Source organism: Mixophyes fleayi, chromosome 10 (assembly GCF_038048845.1).
Source record: "Mixophyes fleayi isolate aMixFle1 chromosome 10, aMixFle1.hap1, whole genome shotgun sequence".
Taxonomy (NCBI): domain Eukaryota; kingdom Metazoa; phylum Chordata; class Amphibia; order Anura; family Limnodynastidae; genus Mixophyes; species Mixophyes fleayi.
In genome coordinates, this window is record NC_134411.1 from 56023505 (window position 1) to 56044410 (window position 20906).

Sequence of the window (20906 nt, forward strand, 5' to 3'; positions counted from 1 at the left end):
GTGGCATGTGTTGAACCTCTTTGGTATAGGTGCTCGAATCCTACAATTAATTCAGTTACTTTATTCAGCACCTGCTGCCAGGATCTGTGTCAATATATATATATATCTTCCCCATTTGGTCTGGGGAGAGGAACTCATCAAGGATGCCAGTTGTTCCCCGTTTTTTTTACCCTGGTAATTGAGCCTTTGGCATGTCTTATGCGTCCACATCCCGATATCAGAGGCCTCAGGATGGGGAGGGTCACTGACAGTATAGCATTACATGCAGATGATATGCTGGTGTTCTTAGAGGGCCCAGAATCTTCTGTATCTACTACTAAGCTTATGTCTACTAGAGGCGGTTGAAAAATTTGGCAAATTTTCAAGTCTTAAGATCAACTGGAGCAAATCCACTGTGTTTCCTCTGAGTTGGATACCACCGCAAGACACTACCACCTGTCACTCCCTGTTGTGGTCTGTAAAGTTCAAATACCTGGGCATATGGGTGACTGGGAATATTTTTGAATATGTCAAGCTTAACATTGACTCAATGACCGAATACCTCAAGAATAAGAGCCATTCCTGGCAAAAGCTTTCTCTCACAGTGATGGGGAGAATTCATCTTATAAAAATGGATGTCCAACCTAAATATCTTTACCCATTGCAAAATTCACCAATGTACCGCCCATCTAAAGTGTTCCATACTATCAGCAGACATCTGGTGTCCTTGGTGTGTGGGTCCAAAAGAGCGAGGATTCAATTCACCAAGCTGTGTAGGTCAAAGGGCTCCGGTGGGGTGGACCTTCCGAATCTCAGACTTTATTATGTGCCCTCTCAGCTACTTGCTTAACTTGGGATATCCCCAGGGGCGTCCCTATGGCATTTCCTTGGCGAACAGAAGGACCCTTTCCTAGATCCCTTGCGGGTTCTCCTTCCTAACACTAGGTCACGCAGGGTGGCCCCAATTATACGTCCGGATTCTGTGGTCTGTTTGCTGGCTCGTGGCCTTCTGGAGGGTGAGGGACTGGACCCAGGCACTCCTTTGTAGTTTAATTATGGTTTACAATAGTGTGCTAAGCTTGAGGGAACGGTGATGTGGTGGAGATTAGGGGATCCATTCCCTGGGGCAATTATATCTCAATGAACATCTGAAATTCTATGAACAACTAAAAAAATTGTTTTCAATCCTCAATGCCCAATTTTTCTGTTACCTACAGCTTAAGCACGCCATGACATATCAGTATAGTGGGAACTTACCTCAACTGTGAACTCCCAATTGAAGAACTTTGCCCGCGGGTATGGGCAGATCAATATCTGTATTTTATGCTGTGCTACTCCGGCAGGTGTCTCAGGAGGGTTTAAAAACGCTCAAGGCTAAGTGGGAGATTAACCTGGGGGGATATATCTGATGAGGATTGGAAATTGTTGTAGGTGGCACTAGAGTGGTAACCTCCTGTCTGCGATTCCAGCATGTACATTTTATTTTGCATGAAGTGTATTTCACTCCGGATAGATTGCACAATTTAGAACGCCATAATTCTTCCTGTTGTCCCAAATGTAATGCCCCCTCTGGCACCTTCTGGCATATGCTTTGGTTATGTCCAGTAGTGCACGCCTTTTGGAGATCAGTATGCTGTTGCATGTCCTCCACTCTAGCGATTACCAATGCTTTGTGTCCGCGGGCCTGTCTCTTTGGACTTACTTTGGACAAAACCATGTTACAATGCAAGGGGTACAAATTAGTTTATTATTTTGCACATAAATACTGACTGCTTTTTTCATGTAGCACACAAATACTTGATATCTTTACTTGTACACCCAAATTTCAAGTTGATCTAGAACATGTCTTACCTGAACTATAAATCTAACACATTATTTTACATTTGTCTCCCCCTTCAATGCAACATGGTTTTGCCACGGTGCAAAGTTACTACTTTTTTTTCTCTATTTTCCTTAATGAATCAGGCCCATCATGTTTGCCTTTATGGCTGCTGTTCAAGATACTGATATGGATTCGATCTGATTAATTTTCAAATGGATATGCATTTGTTATTCTATGTTCATTCGGCTTAGAATATAGACCGGTTGACCTTGTCATCTTGGATTCGGGTCTGCGCATGCGCAGGCCTGATTTCTCTTATAAGTTCCTCCTTTCATTCATTGGCTCAATCAACCCCCTACCGGATATTTAAGGCACCTGATCCTGCAGCTAGGTGCCTGCTATTTGTGTCAGCCACATAGCTCCTGCACAAACAACCAGAATAGAAAATAATTTTCTGGTATCATCTCTTTAGAATATTCTATTTTGCCTTTGGTATTGTCCTCCATATCTTCTGACAGCATATTCACATTTTTCAAGCTAGTTGTTGACCTTCTGATTCTTAAAGGAGCACCAAACTTTTAAAATAGATCAGTTAATTACAGTTACAAAGTTATATGCAATAGTTTCAGGAGCTTATTACAATGGAAGATATTCAGTATAAAGTTGTAATCTTGAAATTAGACCTTTTTCTACACTACCTGGTAGTAATCCCAACAATAAGTCTGGATTACAGAGTGTCTGTTTTGGGTTTTTTTTACCAGGGAAAAACATTTCATATTGAGGAATTCATTAATAATCTGTTGGCCATCAACCCTTATTGTTGGCCTTCAGGAATGGGCTGTTCACACTGACAGCACCTCTTCTCTGGTTATTTTCTCCTCTTTTGAATTTGTGGAGTATTTCCTAGGGATTTTGGCTCTGGACCTAAAAAGAGAAGTTTAAATACACAGCTATGGTGGTCTGAGCAATCTTGCAGGATTTCCTGAGTTCCCATGAGATTATATCCCCCCTTTTCTCGAAGCATGCACACAAATTGCAGAAGAGTCCTTTAGAAATGTGAACTCCATTCATTTGGTTCTATTTTTACTCTAAAATTGACACTGCTTATACATGTTTGCTCATTTTGTATAATTTTTAGTCTGCTATTTTGTTTTTAACTGTTAATAAAGAAATTATTATGTGATTGTAGGTTTCCTGCATTCCTTGTTTGCTTCCCACCTATAAAGAATTAATGTTCACTTTACTCTGAAAGTGCCCCATCAGTATTTCATAGAACAGGTTGAGCAAAGATGCTCCTTTCAAGCTTGCTGCTTCTATTCTTTAATCCAGAGAAGGCACATTTGCGTTATTAGACTTGAGTTGTTCAGGGGCCTCTTTGTAGTTTGTTTGTTATAAATGGAGTGGAATATTTTACAATCTTATATAGTTAGTAACATTGAAAAAAGACAGTCCACCAAATTTAACATTTGATAAATTCTGATTGTGTTGATCCAGAGGAAGGCATTAATTAAACCCCACAGTGCAGCAGTTACCAATTTAGGCTCCCTGGAAGGAAAATAAAATCCTTCCTGACTCCTAATATGGCAGTTGGATAAATTCCCTGGATCTGTCACCCCCAAAATATCCTCTACTAATTAAAGCTACAAATACTATTATAAGAAAGGCATCCAATCCTATTTTAAATTATGATTTTGCCATCACCACCTCATTTGGTTAGAAACTCCATAGCTTAACCACCCTTACATTAAAGTATACTGATTGTGATACCTTCTTTCTTTTATTTACTGGATTGTTTTTAGGACCAACCCGCCGCAGTGACTTGGAGTCCCTGGGATACTGCATGCTGAAATGGCTGAGTGGTTCTTTACCATGGAGTAATGAAGCAGGTGCTTGTACTATAATGGAGCTTAAAAAGAGGTCAGTGGCAAATGAATAGAGCAATAAAAATACTTGTTTTAGATCCATATGTACTATAATCCTGTTGTCCGAGTCCTCAAGTAAAATTAGAAAAGTTCTTAAACTATGCATACATAGTCAGTACTGTGCCAGATTAGAGTCTAAATTGCACGCAAACTTGTGCAGGCAAATTGACCACATCCTATGGAGTTCAGTTAGTGCAGTTGCCCGATTACAACATACACTAGCAGTTCCATCCAATTTTCAGTAAGTTGCTGTCAACAATCTATTTGTTCCTGATAAAATTGTGATCAGAATATCAAATTGACTCTTCAGGTTGCTGCATGTATGCACTCTTTATAGATATCTTAATGCAATCAAGTCTTCACATGGGCCACTCTATTCTATTCTAGACAGTATTGGTGAGCAGCTTTCCACCTGGTCCATCTGCCAGTGGAGATAGTACAATTGCAAATTGCATTACACTGGAATTATAAAATACTGTCTGTCTTATTATTCTTATTATTGATTCAGAGATGTGCTGTAAAACATAGTTTTAAAAAATATAAACACTAATCAGCGCTACACCTGAGTCACTAGCAACGGTAAACCACTGTATCTATGTAATGATTCACATTATGAAATAATGAGTATTCATGGGTAAGAAGGGATCAATTTTATTACAAAAATAATGGTATGCTAGTGGAACCAATTGGTCATGAAATCTAAATAATGAAGATAGCAAACATCTATTACCATCTTCCTAAATGACAATTCAGTGCTTAAAAGACGTGTTCTCCTATTGTCCATCCAAACGTCCAACGTTCAGAATATCAATTAGCAGTAACAGGTACACCGTATCCAATTGCGATAGTTTAGACAAATGGACAATCCAAGGGCAATGCAAATTCCATCAATAGACAAAAGGAATGTTTAGAGTTGAAAGCGCTGATTAGGAGATACAGCACATGTATCTAAACATCACAGTGTTCAAAAAATATAACTAATGAAATAAAGGTGTAAAGCATGAGAATACCGCAAGCTGATTGAACGAAAGTTCAATATTGAAGCACAGATTATATGACTCTATACATGTGTCTTTGCACCACTTTGTTTAGAAATTAAACTGTTAATGTAGGTGTATGCATACATATAAACTATAAACATTTAATAAATGGATATCATCAGTGAGACCATGAAATAAGGCATGTGAACATACAAATCAACAGCATATTAAGCAAGGTATGAAGGCAATTACAATAGGGAGCAAAGAGATACAATTGCATGTTAACCTAATGTCTGCAGGAATAAGCAATATACTGTATATGTGTCACGCACCAGGCTCTCCGGTCCTGTTACTTACCCCTCCACTGTCTTTCTTGGCTGTCCTTGCGGTCCACAGGCTCTGCTGGTCTCAGATATCTCTCCAGGATGCTGCCCAGTCTGTCTCCACTCCACAGTTCCCTCAAAAACCAGTGCATGGGCGCAGCCATCTTGGATCCAGTCACCTGATCCTTCTCAGCCAGTCGGAGTGCTGCTTCAGCTCAGCTGACCACAGCCTTTAATCAGGAGATAGCAGTTATTATAAAAGGAGTTCCTAGAGCCCTAACCTGTTGCCAGTACAACATTGATTCCTCAGGCGCCAACCTGGTTCCTAGCAGTCTGCAGTCTACACATTTCCTGCTGCCCAGAAAGCACAGCCTGCATTCTTGCTCCATTCCCGGCCTAGCATGCAGGTTCCAGCATTCCAGTTTCATTCTGGTCCACCATCCCGGTTCCAGCCCAGTTCCAGCAATCTGGTTCCAGTCCGTTCAAGCAATCTTGTTCCAGCCTGGACTTCTTTGCTAATCTGATTTCCGTCTTGCTGCTCTTGACTTCTTGCCATTCTCCTGTGCCCCTCATACTTAGTAATCTCCTGAACTTTCAGCAACCACCACCTGCACCTGTTCTTTCCCTCTCATGCAAAAGAACATAATCAGGCCAGCCAGCTTTCTGTTCGTAGCCAAGCGTGCAGCTCCAGAGACACACCCCAGTCCACGTACAGACAAATCCTCAGACGTGACAATAGGAATGTGATGAGAAGGATCCTTAGGATATTGCAACAGTTGGATAGGCGAAAACATACCTTCAGAACCTGTATCCAGATATTAGAGCATTCGTTACACAAATAATTTAAAACCACAAAGCTGTCCTTTATGAGAATGAGCTCTATACCAATTACTGTATTAGAAATAATTAGAATATTAAGTATAACATGTATAATGTATATTTAAAATGTAATATGAGCAGAGACCAAGGCTGTTTCAGAAGCATTCCCTAAGCGGCCGCAAACCACAGTCGACGAGCCCAAAATGGAAAGGTCACTATGACCTCTACTAATTATTTTTTATTTTCCGAAGGATGCAGGCAATGAGAAGAAAAGGAGGGAACACATACCCTAGTTAGATGCTCCACGGTTCCAACAGTAACTATTCCCACTACTCTGATTTTTCTGTCATGGGATTAACTAATTTGGTGGTATGATTTATTGCCATCAGATCCATCTGAGGCAGACCAAATGTATTGATCACTAATTGAAAACTTTCTTGTGCAGAACCCATTCTCCTAGAATGATTTGACATGTATTCAGGTAATCTGATGTAGAATTGTTTCTGGCTTCAACATGAGGCACAGAAACGAACCTCAAATGTTTCTCTGCCCATGATATGATTGTTGCTACTTCTAAGATTATTTCACTGCTTCTGGTGCCTCCTTACAGATTCATAAAGGCAACTACTGTCCTGTTTTATTAAAAGATCTTGAGATGTCTGTTGCAGGAAATTATTGAATTGCTTGTCGAACTGCTCTCATTTCCAGAATGTTGGAGTGCAGGGGGTAAATGTATCAAGCTGAGAGTTTTCCGGCGGGTTTGAAAAGTGGAGATGTTGCCTATAGCAACCAATCAGATTCTAGCTATCATTTTGTAGAATGTACTAAATAAATGATAGCTAAAATCTGATTGGTTTTTCAAACCCGCCGAAAAACTTTCAGCTTGATACATTTACCCCCAGGTGGTCTTTTTGCTCTCTAGCCATGTGCTTTGTGTAATCTCTGTTAGTAAGTCTCCCCATCCTATGAAGCTGGTCTGTCAAGAATAATCTTTTCTGGTTCTGAGAGAGACATGCCTTTAGATCCTGCCACAAGAGGAGAGACTACCTGATTACCTTTGCTAGTCTGATCATCCAAATTTAGATCCCACTGTGCTAGTAGATCTAGTTGAAGACTTGCATATGCCACTTTGCCCAAAGAAGAATACCTATGGCTGATGAGAATATTCCCAGGAGACAGAGACAAATCCTTATCGCATGTAATTGTTGCAACTAAAGCTGATGTGCCAGAAATTGAGTCTTCATAGGTCTTTCTTGGAACAAAATCGCCTTGTCTTTGCTGTGTCTATCTGTAATTGTAAGAACAGCAGTTGTTGAGAGGGCACAAGATGAATGTTGACCACATTGATGATCCATCCATATTGTTGCAGTAAAAAGATTGCATTTGTTATTATATTCTTTGCAATTTGTTCTGACTTCCCTTTGACAACAATGTCACCCGGATTGGTGATTGAATTTACCACCTGTGATTATTTCAAACATAGAATTAAACTTTTAACCAAACAGAAAAGAGCTCTCAAAACGAAGCATGTCCAGGTATTTATTTGATTGTAGATCTGCTGCTCATGGATGCAACCAAAAAGTCCTTCTGGCCACCAACGCTGAAGCCATACTTCTGGAAGAAATAATAATAGTATCTAAACATGCATCACAAATTAAATTAATACTTTTTTTTTTTTGCATGAATTCGATGCATTTAAATTACATATGATGGGTATCTTTCTGGGATTTGGGGGCTTGGTTTCCATTGCTGCAGAGCTTTGTATAGCGGTAGTGGCTCTAGCAGAGCAAACTGTGCAAACCCAAGTGTCTGCATGGAACTAACAATAATGACACAGGAAATGTAGAAGAAAACCGTCGCAGAGAAGCTTACCCTTTTTCCCTGTTTGCACTGACTAGTGTGTCACAGGGACCTCCCGGTGAGTAAGAAAATAAATGCTAGCTAGTCCAAAAACTTGTATGTTCAGCTGAGGAAGCGAAAGGGTAAACCAGGAGGAGAGGGAAACCACCTTATATACCTTCCACAGGGATTTCTTTCTCTGTCTCTGCTCAGCTAAATAAGGAGTTTAACCCATTATAACAGCTTCTAGGAAGTATGAAAAGGAACCCAGGATTAACCCGTACTCCCCTTAACCACAAGCTATTTGCAAGTATTTTTCTATGCTGATTACCTATTTTTGGTTAGTTATCATTGGTGCATGATGCACCAAGTGGCTGAGATCTTCATTACTACATGCATACATCCTTAAGGGTGATGTCAATGGAGTAATTGTGGCCAATCTTATAATTACCTCATGTATCACAAATGAATGTATTATACAGCACTGGGGATAACATGGGGAAAAATGATGACACAGGGGGTAGCATGTACTCCTCACCTTGCCCCATGTAATTCTCTGTGTCCCCATGTTAGCCTCTGTGTTTCTTTTGTGTTGCATGCCAAGGAAATTGAAGGCCTGAAGTTTGCACACAAGTGTATTAATATGTATTCAGAGTTGAAGATGCAACCAGGTCTGAATAAATAACAGATACGTTTGCTTGACAAGAGACACACCCCTCAGACACGTTGTGTACAGAAACCTGTTTTATTTTATATGTTACGAATGCAAGTGCTCTAAAGCATCATTTAAACTTGAATAATCTAACTAATACAGCAGGAACAACTTTCCGACTAGCAAACAAAGACATTTTTTTTTTCTTTGCTTCTGCACGCTCTGCAAATTTTAATCTAAAGCTAAGTGACTTCTAAAGTCTCAAAAAGTTATTGAGAGTCATTCGCAAACCTCTAGCAGTTACTGTTGCAAGAACAGTTTGGTGATGAACAATGCCTTTTCCAGCATGATGGAGCACCTTGCCATAAGTCAAAAGTGATAACTAAGTGGCTCGGAGATCAAAACATCAAAATTTTGGGTCCATGGCCAGAAAACTACCCAAACCTTAATCCCATTGAGAACTGTGGTCAATCCTCAAGAGGCGGATGGACAAAGAGAAACACAGAAATTCTGACAAATTTCAAGCATTGATTAGGCAAGAATGGGCAGCCATCAGTCAGTATGTGGCCCAGAAGTTGATTGACAGCATGCCAGGGCGAATTGCAGAGGTCTTCAAAAAGAAGGGTCAACACTTCAAATATTGACTCTTTGCATAAACTTAATGTAATTACCAACAAACGCCTTTGACACTTATGAAATGCTTGTAATTTTACTTCAGTTACACCATAGCAACATCTGACAAAAAAGGTCTAAAATCACTGAAGCAGCAAACTTTGTGAAAACCAATACTTGTGCCATTCTCAAAACTTTTAGCCATGACTGTAGAGTACTTATTCTTGATTCAGCACTTTTTCCATCCACACTGAGGGAATCCAGGCCTGTCTCAGTATTACCACTGTGTGCCCAGCTTTCTGTGTGCCCAGCTGTTTGTGATTTTTGGATTTTTTACTATCAGCCTATCTGCATACCTGCCTCCAGTAATCTTATTTTATACCTGAGACTAGTTGTAATTCCGAATCAGTGGTCCACAACGGAATTGAACTGTAAATTGATGATTGGCTGATATCAGGACTCGAATCGCTAAAAGCTCTATTTGCGTGAGGACTAAAGAGAATGCGTATAAGCTACTTTATAGGTGGGACCTAGTCCCCACTCATCTCAAAGCTATATTCCCTGATGCTTCCAGTTCCTGTTGGAGATCCACATTTGGTGGTCTTGTCCTAAGATGGTCAGATTCTGGCAAAAGATACATAATTTAATCCTTAGAGTTACCTCAATACAAATTCCTCCATGTCCTTACTATTCGCTCCTACACAGGCCGATACCTGATACTGACAAACATGAAACAGCACTAGTGAACCATATCCTTAATGCTGCCAAGTGCGCGATAGCGGCAAGCTGAAAACACCTAGAACCCCCTGCGATTCCTGAAATAATTAATAGAATTTGGCAGACTTATTGTTGCGAACATATCACAAGTATCCTTAATGACCAACCTAACAAATTCCTTGGCTTGCGGCTTGTGAAGTAGAGCAATCAAGCATCTCTTGAGGTAGATACTGGTACCATAAACTTAATATCAAATCTCATATTAAATGTCTGATATTCACTAAGACACCGGGTTGACTTCCTGTCTCTCTGTTTTTTCCTTTTTCTCCCTTCCCTCCCTGCTTCTCCACTCCTCTTTCCTTTAGCCTCTTTCTCTGTTTTCCTCTCTTTGTCCCAATCTGATTTTCCTCCTCCTCCATTGTCCTTTTCTTGGGCTCCTCTCCCCCTTCCTCCCCCCCCCTCCATTTCTAATTTTGATTTCTTATTTTGTTAATAACAAAGTTCTTAATAACTTTTTATACCGATTGAGTGATCTATGTCCTAATCTATATGCTGTTAAAACTTGAAAAACCTTTCAATAAAATATGTTTTAAAAAAAAAAAAAAATGCTAGAAAAGTTGCCTATAGCAATCAATCAGATTCTAGCTGTCATTTTGTAGAATGTACTAAAAAATGATAGCTAGAATCTGATTGGTTGCTATAGGCATCATCTCCACTTTTTCAAATTCGCATCTTGATAAATTTACGCCCAGGAGTGTGAACTTGCTGCCTTTTCTGCAAACAAATAAGAATTAAGATGTTATTATATGATGGTTATTTTATTAGACACTGAGGGGAAAATTCAGTTAGCCACAAGGTGCTGGCTACGCACAATACAGAATCTTCACTCATTTTCTCCTCATATCTCTATCTGACCAAAGGGAAAATTAGTGGATATTTGAGAGGAAACTCAGATGCGATGTGTCTCTGCGGCCTGTTCCGGAGACAGATTGCAGCACCTCATGGCTAATTAAATTCCTCCATGATTGTTACATATAACTGCTATAATATTGATTGTCAATAATTTTAATTATGATTCAATGCAAAGAAAAAGACATTTTAACTCATGCTACAACTGTATGTTAAAAAAAAAATATTTGACACATGCTACCACTGTATGATTTCCTTTTTGCAGCAGCTTTAATATTACTATAGAAAATAAACATTCTACATTTTTATAACTCTAGTAAATTCATATAAGACAAACAATTAGCTTAAATTATTATATATTTTCATAGGTTTAAAACAGATGTTCCAGGAATCCTTAAACAGTGCTTTAACAGGAAGAAAATTCCAGGTATGTCAGCTTTAGTGCCCCCTTGAGTTTGTAGACATTATTTAAGATTGTATTACATTGATTCACTGCAATCAGATCTTTTGCTGTGGGGTCTGGGGTAAAGCAGCAGAAGTAGATTATTGGTTCACACCTCCAGCACTCCCAGTTGTATTCTCCATAGTGGTTTGCTAACTACTGGCTTGTTCCTTAGCTTCTTCTCCTGGACTCTGATTTGGTACTGCACAGACTGTTTAGCTTTGATCCCCTACTTGTTCCTGACGCTTCTTCTGGTTCTTCCCGTGTACTGCGCTACTGTTTGGCTTGACTCTAGACCGTCTGACCATTCCTGTCTACTAGCACTGCACTGGTAACTGACTTGTAGAACCGCGACCTACGCCTCCCACGCAGTCAAGACCATACCTCCTTGTGGGGGACCCTGGTGAAGACCGGGATGTGTTAGACTCCGCACCTTCTGAGACAGGATGGCCCTCCTATGCTAACCTGTCTGTTGTTGTTGGGAACCAGCTGAGCTTACTTTGCCACTGTTCTCTTTCGTTATCCCAAATATGCCCTCTAACCACAGTAGGAGGGCCCCTGAGCTATTTTTAGAAACAGGATGCAATATGTTTACCAAAACATGGATTTACATGCAATGCAAAGCTAAAAATATTTACACTTATCCTGTTTATTTTGTTTTAGACACAGGAAATCTAACAGCAAGTCTAATTAAACCTTTCTGTGCGTTCAGGTGCTGGACCCTCAAACATTAAAAGGTCTAATTAACATGAGATTAACATGGGTTCTTTCTTCAGACAATTGCAGAGTACACATTCCCAATGAAAACTTACAAAACCCCAAACAAGTCATTTCCCTACACCAAAATACACAAAAGCCTTCCTTAACAAAGGCTTATTGCATCAGGTATATACCTCAGAAATAATGCAGTTCCTCTAGCAAAATTAAAACAAAAAACGAATTTCCTCCCCTGGTCTCAGAAATAAAGATATTTCTGTAACCAAAATACATACAATATCAAAAATAAGTACATTTGCAATTATATAAATAAGCTCCCTGCGCTATTTCCTTTAAATACATTTATATCATAAGTTATTTATTAGTGATCCAGTCACACCTCCCTGTTCAGTTGTGTAAATACCAGCCGGTGCATTCTACGGAGACTATAACCGTGACAGAATACTCTGGCCATGAATGGACAGGAAGAACCCTCCACCAGGGAGCTGCTGTTTCATCTGGCCTCAAGAGTAGAGCAGCAAGAGACCAACCAGGACCAGGTCCTACAGTGCATTCAAGGGATCCCTTACTGCTGGTCAGTATTCGATCCAATTCTGGACCCTTGCTTCTGAGCTCCGTTGGAATAACGAGGCCCTGATTGCCACCTTCTGGCAGGGTCTGAATGATGAAGGATGAACTGAATTCCGGCGAATTGCCTACTATCATCAATGATATGATTTCCCTCTGTGTCAAGGTAGACATTCGCCATAGAGAATGCACGCAGGAGCATGACTGTTTTTTTTTAGCCGCTTGTCTGTCCCCTCACTTTCAGTCTCTAGTTGTACCCACAGAGCCCATGCAGATAGGTCGCTCCCTCTTAACCCCTGAAGAACTGGAGAGGCACCTCAAAAATCGGTTGTGCCTATACTGTGGAGATTCCGGCACCTTCTCTCCACTTGCCCTAAGAGGCCGGAAGACGTCACTTCCTAGGTGATATTAGGGAGGTCAACCTAGGATCCCAGTCCTCTTCTCCCTATCCGCAAAAAAATCTGAGTCCTAATGCCCATCACCCTTCTTACTCATAAAGGACCACAATCATTACAAGCTTTCCTGGACTCGGGATCCGCCGGGAACTTCCATTTCCACCAGTTTGGTCTCGGAACTCCATTTGACCACCCAGGCTTTGCCACAGCCTTTGGCGGTAACCGCTGTTGACGGTAATCGAGCCTCCAAGGGCTCAGTCATCAGTAGGACTTGTTGTATTCGGCTGTTGTTAGGAGTTCTACATTCAGAATGGATTAGTTTTCTAGTGCTCCTGTAGTCTATTAATTCAATCATCTTGGGTCTCCCTTGGCTGAGGATGCACTCTCCACAATAAGATTGGATTCATGCGCAAGTTATTTCCTGGTGTCCGTCCTGCAAGGGAGGCTGCCTGAAGTCTGTACGACCTCCTGTGCTCCCTATTCCATGCCTCACCATATCCTCGCTCGAGATTCTGCCTAAACCTTACACTGAATTCCTTGACGTCTTTAGTAAAACTGCAGCTGAGGTTTTGCCTCCTCACTGGGCCTGGGATTGTCCTATAGATCTCATTCCCGGTAATAGCATTTCCTGAGGTAAGGTGTTCACTTTATCCTTGCCAACGACCAAGCCATTAAGCAAACTCTCCTGAGTTAGTTTAAAAATAGATAAATGTTTTAAAAAAAAAAAAGAGTTGGTCCCCCCGTCCGACTACTATTAACCCTAGTGCTTCCAGCATGCTGCTGTCTGCGTTAAAATCGGGAAAAAAAATTGTGAAGTCCCCCCGATTTTCACTCAACCAGCACTAGGCAAAGCTGCCAGGGTGGTTGGCACTATTGCAAGGGGCTACACGGCAGGGGTCCCCCTGCCGTAATGACAACCAACCCCAGGCTGTTCAGTACTGGGCTGGATTCCCTAGGGAGTGGGGTCCGCCGAAAAAGACAAGCAGGCCCCCCCTTTCTAGGAATAACCAGCCCAGTGCTGAAATCACTAGGGCTCTTCCTACCTACTTGGGCTGTGGGTAGTAGGGTAATAGCGATGAAAGTAATGTAATAAAAACAAACAGACACCATTTTTTTTTGTGGTAATACAAGTCCCAGCCATGCCAGGGTGCCCTAAACAGTCTGGGCTCGCTGATGTTTGTATAACATACAAACACCAGCATACCCATGACAGCCAGGGCATTGGTATTCTGGCACTTGGGAAACCACAAGTGCCATCATGCCCTAAAACCCATGGCTGGTTGAGATCTGTAGTACCACAAAACAAAATGTTAAATAAGCCACAACTCTCTGTTTAAAATCACAACAAAGAAGATCTTCACATTCCTTGTCTCATGAGGGAGTTTTTAAGGAGTCAAGTTACCCCTTCAGAGGCGAGGGGGAAGAGGGGTACTGTCAGGCGCCGTCCCCGCACTGTTATCTGTCATCTGTGCCCCACTTTTGCACTGTGCGCACAGGTGCAGGTGCGATTGTGTCCCGTTGCGGGACGCACTGCTCTGGTGTCCTGTCGACGGTCAGCTGATTCTGGCCGCCGAATCAGCCTTTCCTGCTGTCTATTTAAACAACAGTCTGGCACCATTAGGGTGCCAGAGTATTGGTTCACACCAGCTCCAGCATTTCCTGTTGTATTCTCCATAGTGGTTTGCTGACTCCTGACTTGTTCCTTGGCTTCTTCTCCTGGATTCATGAATCCTGTGAAATAAATAAATCTCCTACACTTCGGTATTTTTAGAATCAACTGTCCACAAAAATAGGGCTAATTATTTCCCACTGTAGTAAGTCAAATGTAAAAAATGTAAATGTAAAACAAATTTTGTTTTTCATGTTAGCCATTTCACTGTACTTGTTGGACCATACGATTATACATTTGTTTGTTATTAAAGTTCTTCTGATCATTAAAAAATTAGAGGGTTTTTATGACTTCATTTGTAGGTGTGCTGAAAACCTACCTTGAATATGTCATGAACCTGGAATATGAGGAGAAGCCAGACTATGATGAGATTCGGAATAACATTTCATCTGCTCTGCAGAAGATGGTTATCAAGCCTTATGATCCTATAACACTATAGACAAGGTACATTATATGCCATTTACTGTCTTCATAATATAAGTTAATATCTACTGTACTTTTTGCAGCAATATTGTAATGAATGTCGATGGACACCATTGGACTTCACTGTGAAAACACTAAAATAGATTTTTGTTTATAGAGGACCTACTTCCTCATTGGATAAGCCTTAGATTATTCTGTTGCTAAGCAGGGATTGTGAAACTAGAATGAGACAATTACCAGAAATCTATAGACTATGGACTCCGGAATGCTCATGGTCAGTAGATTATGTCAAACCTGACAAGAAAAGAAAATCTAAATAACTGTAAGGCAGTTGAGTAACAATCACAGGTTCTGGGCAGGCAGCAGTATTAACAGTTAACAGAATTTAAAGATGGATGTAATATGTATTGTGGCAATGGGAGTGGTTTTCCACAGGCCTCTCAGAGTGGAATTAGCTATGGAGCTAACAGTCTGCAGGTAAAAGGCTGCAAATTAAGTCATACATGGGTGTAGCACTGTGCTTAGGTTCAGTTATGTACAGGTCTGAGACATGTGATGAAGTAGATGTAAAATGTGATTTGCTTACATGCTTTAATGTGTTTGTATTCACAGCTAGCAGCAGAGCTGATAGGGGTGGCTGTACTAAATAGGCGTTACAGATCACCTGAGGAGACTTCCTTTAAAGACAAGGTGGGAGTGTCGCCTGTCAGTCACCCAAGCCTGTGGGAGGAGACCTGTGTATTTAACCTTGAGTTGTGCTCTTGGCAGATGTTACTGATGTTGAACTAGTTGGCCAGTCAGTAGTGAGCTGGTCTGTGTCTAGTAAACCGTAGGGTCACCAGGAGGTGCAAGCAAAAGGGGGTTGCTTACTGGTGTCATCCTGACAGAAGAAGTGTTATTTATTGTGGTGCCAACAATAAATAGATTTGATTTAAAACAAGAAGTTTTCGTGTTGCTGATATCTGGTTATTCTTGCAACAGAAGGTGACAAAAGTGCCATGAGAAGGGTGCGGTTTTGTTACAGTATTTTACAAGAAATTGTATCTGTAGCTATAAATAGTAGAGGACATTAGGAGGTTATCCAGGGAATGTATCAGATTGACATTTTTTGGTTCAGGAATTATTTTTTACTTCTTTTCCCTGTAGGCTAAAATGGCATTTCTTTTTTTCCACTGTACTAACTATGTAACAATGCAAAATTAGGTTGGTAAATAAATAACACACAAGGCTATATATACGCAAGGCTATATACGCAGAGTTTGTAAAAACTTTACCACTACAATACCAGTACCACTACAACACTCTCTTAAACGTAAATGACACTAATCTTGTAATAATAGAAATCTTACGCTGTCTACTTTTTCTTGCATCCCCCATAGTCAGCATTGCCTAGCATCAGTGGCGGATTGGGAACTGAAAGTGGCCCTGGAAAAAATTCTTGAAGTGGCCTCATGTGGGCGGAGCCACATCAACTGTAGATGGGGCCAACACAAAAGTAGTCAGGGTTTATAACTACTGGAATTTGGTTGTATTAATATTTAGAAAAACCTAGATGTGATGACTTAATACACAGTCGGTCATCTCTAAAGCAATGTAGGACAAAAGTTGCCAGACCTGTGTTATAAAAATACATGAATTTTCTATGACCTTTGACTGGTTTATGCTTCTGTTCTCAAACTTGCTTATTTGCCTACTAACACATGCTTCCAAAAGGCCTTTCATGGAAACGTATCTGACATTGTTTAATAAGTTTAACTATTACGAAACAAGTTGGCAGAATCCTATTTGATCAGTCTGCCAGACCAGCATATGAGCACCTCACCGCACTATTGTATCTTCCCTTATTGTCATGAGATGTAAATTACCAGTCAAATCTCTCTCTTTACTATAGAAAAATTTCTACTGTGTGTTTCAAAAAATGCAATAAAATAATACTTATAGCAAAAGACTAGCCAGTGTGATCACCAAAAAGGTGAAATGCTTCAAGCATGTGCAAGAAAACATTTATTTTGTAACAACTGTGTATGAGCACTAAATGTGCCCAGTGATTGGTAATGGTTTGAATTAATAACAGTGCAGAGAGGGTTTGCAGCTATAAATGAAAGGGAGAGCTATTCCAAGGGTTTGCTGGTGACTTAGTAAGTGCAAATGAGGAAGGATTAATAATATCAGTGCAATGGGGGCTAGCCATATGTTCCACAAAGTGATCCGAGACTGGGACCAGTGCAAGGTAGAATCTGGCAGGCAATGGAATCAATGCAAAACCCACTTAAGTATCTCCAGAGCTGGAATAAGGCTCTGGGCACTTAGGACAGGGGAGTTATCATTATTTTTTTTGAATCAAGTACTGTTTTATTGAGTTTTAGTACATATAAAAGAGGAATGTATAAAAACAAGAAAAACAAAATTAGATAAGGAAAAATAAAAACAAAACGTAACATTGCATAACATGCGTCAGCCATTTATCGAAGCCCTAAAGTGAGATCAATGCGGGTATAAATATAGAGTAAAGAATCTAAATAATATAAAGTGAGAGAAGCAGGTCCAGATTTATCTAGACAAATATATACAGACATAATTGAATGCATAAATATTGTGCAAATACCAGTATCAGATGTACCACTTGAAGTTGCAAAGTTTATCAGAGCAGATTTAATAGAATTAGTATTACTTAGCCTGAACCAAACGGGGCACTCTCATTTTACTAGCTAGAATCCTGAACCACCCTTCTTTGTCTATGCTTAGATTCGTACCATGAGGACCATACTTCATGATATTTGTGCTCAGCCCTTCTCAAAGTATAAGTGTATATTTCATGGTAATAGTATCATTTACCAAGGCCTTCCAGTTGTGGTAATCTGGTTTTACGCTTGCAAGCCAGTTACGCGCTATGACAACTTTTGCTAAAGTAAGTGCTATGAAAACAACTTTATAAAGAGGTACACTTAGATTATCCTCTAGTGATATCCCGAATAGGCATAACTTAGGTTCCAGGGGAGGGATTCCGGGTACAACCCCAACAATACATTTCCATATTCTTTTCCAGAAGGTATGGACCACCTGACAATCCCATAGCAAATGCCAGAAGTCGCATCCTGGCTGACTACACTTAGGGCAATTAATGTTCCGAGTCCTATCCATTGTTGCCAAGGATATTGGAGTGTGATATACCCTGTGTAAAATATAGAAGTGAATTTGTTGGAAACGAACCGAAGAAGTGGCGAGTTTTATGCTTTTTAGGATATGACACCACTCCTCCTCATCAATTGTGCCAATATCAGATTCCCACTTTACTTTAAGTGGTAATAGACTATTACTTGTCTGATGATGGTTAAGCTCCGCATACACAGAAGAAATAACTCTACGACCCTTCATACTCTCTAATAGGGATCTGATAGGAGAAGTAACCAATGTGAGGGGGGTGTTCCCGAACTGAGACTGAGTAGCATGTCTGATTTGCAAATAACAAAAGAAAGCCCTCTGAGGAGCTGGAAATCTCTTTTAAATTGTTCAAAAGATTTGAACCGATTTGTTTCATAGAGCTGACCCAACGAAGACACCCCCAAACGCAGCCAAAAACAGTCCCCGCTCAATTTACGCAATTCAGGTAGGAGTATCTGCATCCACTCCTTTCCCCCAAAGGATTTTATGTGCCATATTCCAGATCCTAATAGCCTGAGTAATGATAGGAGCATTTCGTTTACGAGTCCGACCCATCAAAAGCACCTGCAATGGGGTGAACTGAGGCTCCGCCCGCTCACCAATAAAACCCAACAGAGAGCCGGCACTACTTTCACTCAACCATTAAATCAATTGTGACAACTGAGCTGCCATGTAATATAATCTGAGATTAGGCAAAGCCAGGCCGCCATCAAACTTGGACTTACATAGGGTACTAAGTTTTATTCTGGCCCTTTTATCACCCGAAATGAATGAGGAGAGTATTGAGTTCATGAGCTAAAAAATTTTTTTAGGAATATATATGGGAGAATGTTGCAGCACATAAAGATATTTAGGCTGCATTATCATTTTAAAAAGATTAATCCTTCCAGTCACAGTCAGTGGCAGGCGTTTCCAAGTGTGGGACTTAAGTTTGAAATAGTCAGTAATAAGATCAACATTTAATTTGACATGATCTACTAACTTAGAGGAGATCCAGATACCAATGTATTTGAAACAGAGAGTCCATTTAAGAGGATGATCGGATGAAGACTGGACTGGAAGAATACCATGCACTGGAAAAATAATAGATTTATCCCAGTTAATTTTAACTCCAGAGTAATGTCCAAAATTATCAACAGTCTCCAATAGGTTATCAAGGGAACCATTCGCCTCAGTCAGAAACAATAGCATGTCATCTGCGTATAAAACAATACTATCTGTAACCTCCCCAGCAGGGAGGCCCTGTATACCCGGATGAGATTGAATCAAACATGCCAGTGGTTCAATGGCTATAGCGAATAGAGCAGGAGACAACGGGCACCCTTGACGAGTGCCCCTACCCAAATCAAACGAAGATGAGATATAACAATTCACACATACCTGCGCCACAGAGGCGCTATACAGCAGTTGAAGCAAGCGGATAAATGTCGGTCCGAAGCCAAACCTATTCAACACCTCCCACAGATAAACCCACTCCACCGAATCGAAGGCCTTGGCAGCATCTAGAGATACCACCGCAGCCCCCGGCTCAGCAAGGTGAGCCATCTGCAGATGTGTAAACAGACGCCTCAAATTAACCGTAGTGGACCTGCCTGGCATAAATCCCGTCTGGTAAGGATGAATAATCTCAGTAATAACTGAATTAAGTCTTGTGGCCAGGATTTTAGCAAGGATTTTAACATCAGAACTCAGTAGAGAAATTGGACGATATGAATCTGTGTACAAAGGATTTTTCCCTGGTTTTGGCAGTACAACAATTAAAGCCTTGTCACGAGCCGCGGTCGGGACGCTGGAGGGGATAGCGCCGCGTCCCGGCATTAGGTGCAGCCGGGCGCGCGCGCTAATGAGCTGAAGGGGCAGGTGTAGACAGCCCCTTGGGCTGATTGTTTGTTCCTTCCTATTGGCCAGTATTTCTTTATAAGGCAGGGCGGGCTTAGCCTCCCTGCCAGTTATAGCTCAGTGCTCTTGTGCCTCAGTGGTGTTTGCCTTTAGAACATTGTCTTTCCGTGTATGACCCCTTGCCTGTTTACTGGATTCTGCCGTCTTGCCTGTGTCCCTGATCTTTTGGCCTGTACCCTGGATTCTGCTGACCTGCTCGTGACCCCGACCCTTTAGCGTGTTTTTGACTATCCCTCTCTGCAAGTGACCCCTGACCTCGGCTCGTTCTCTGGAATCACGGACTGCCATAACTCTCCGTTCCTGGGTTCCCCGCAAGCCAGTACACATCTCACGACCCTCCATTTGTCTACAGCCAAGTCTGTCCCCACCACCAGGGGCAACAGTGAACACCAGACTTTCGGAGTAGACTCCGGGTTTTGTGGTACTGGCTGCTGGGGTTCCTAACAAGCCTCTGACATTGTAGCAGGCTTTACATCTGACTCCAGTATTCTAGCGTAGTTGCGGGACAAAAAACTTATCAAATTTTTTATACAATTCCACTGGAATGCCATCTGACCCTGGGGACTTCCCGTTAGGAAAGGATTTAATTGCCAATTCAACTTCTTCAACTGTGAGAGGGGCATCCAAGGGGGAGTTATCATTTTAGATATATTTTACACAAATACACAACAGGTAATACTGTGTGCACTATTGTTAGGTGAACGCAGCTCTGCCTTCACAAGCAGTACATTGTGAAGCAGGACATACCTCCCATACCTCCCAACTGTCCTTTCAGTCGGACGAAATCCTGACTAAGCGAGACAGTGACCTAAATTCTGGGCTGTCCCACCAGATTCAGGACAGTTGGCAGACTGTCCTACTCTCTCCAACCTGTTCTTGTCACTATCACCTGTGGCTGCTGTTTTTTTAAGATCATTTGCTGCTTGTTTGGATCCAGGAATGTTGGAGGCCCTATTTGGAAATAAAAAAAATGGGTACATGAAATTTAGAAAACTCCAACCAGTCCTGGCATTAAATCAATAGCACCCACATTTAATTATTAGGCCACCCGCCAGCCC

The 20906-nt window shown here is 41.1% G+C and overlaps 1 protein-coding gene across 5 annotated transcripts in view; it reads left to right on the forward strand.

The window, feature by feature from the left end:
* VRK3 (VRK serine/threonine kinase 3) overlaps positions 1–20906 on the forward strand; it is a 140891-nt gene that overhangs the window by 99417 nt on the left and 20568 nt on the right. For 4 of the 5 annotated variants that reach the window (XM_075188798.1, XM_075188799.1, XM_075188800.1 and 1 more), the window contains exons 12-14: positions 3601–3718; positions 10943–11001; positions 14667–14808. In XM_075188798.1, the coding sequence (XP_075044899.1) occupies positions 3601–3718; positions 10943–11001; positions 14667–14803 (314 nt within the window). In that variant the 3' untranslated portion in view covers positions 14804–14808. Of the gene's footprint in view, positions 1–3600; positions 3719–10942; positions 11002–14666; positions 14809–15399; positions 16434–20906 lie in introns of those variants that run through there. The other variant, XM_075188802.1, reaches the window with a different exon arrangement.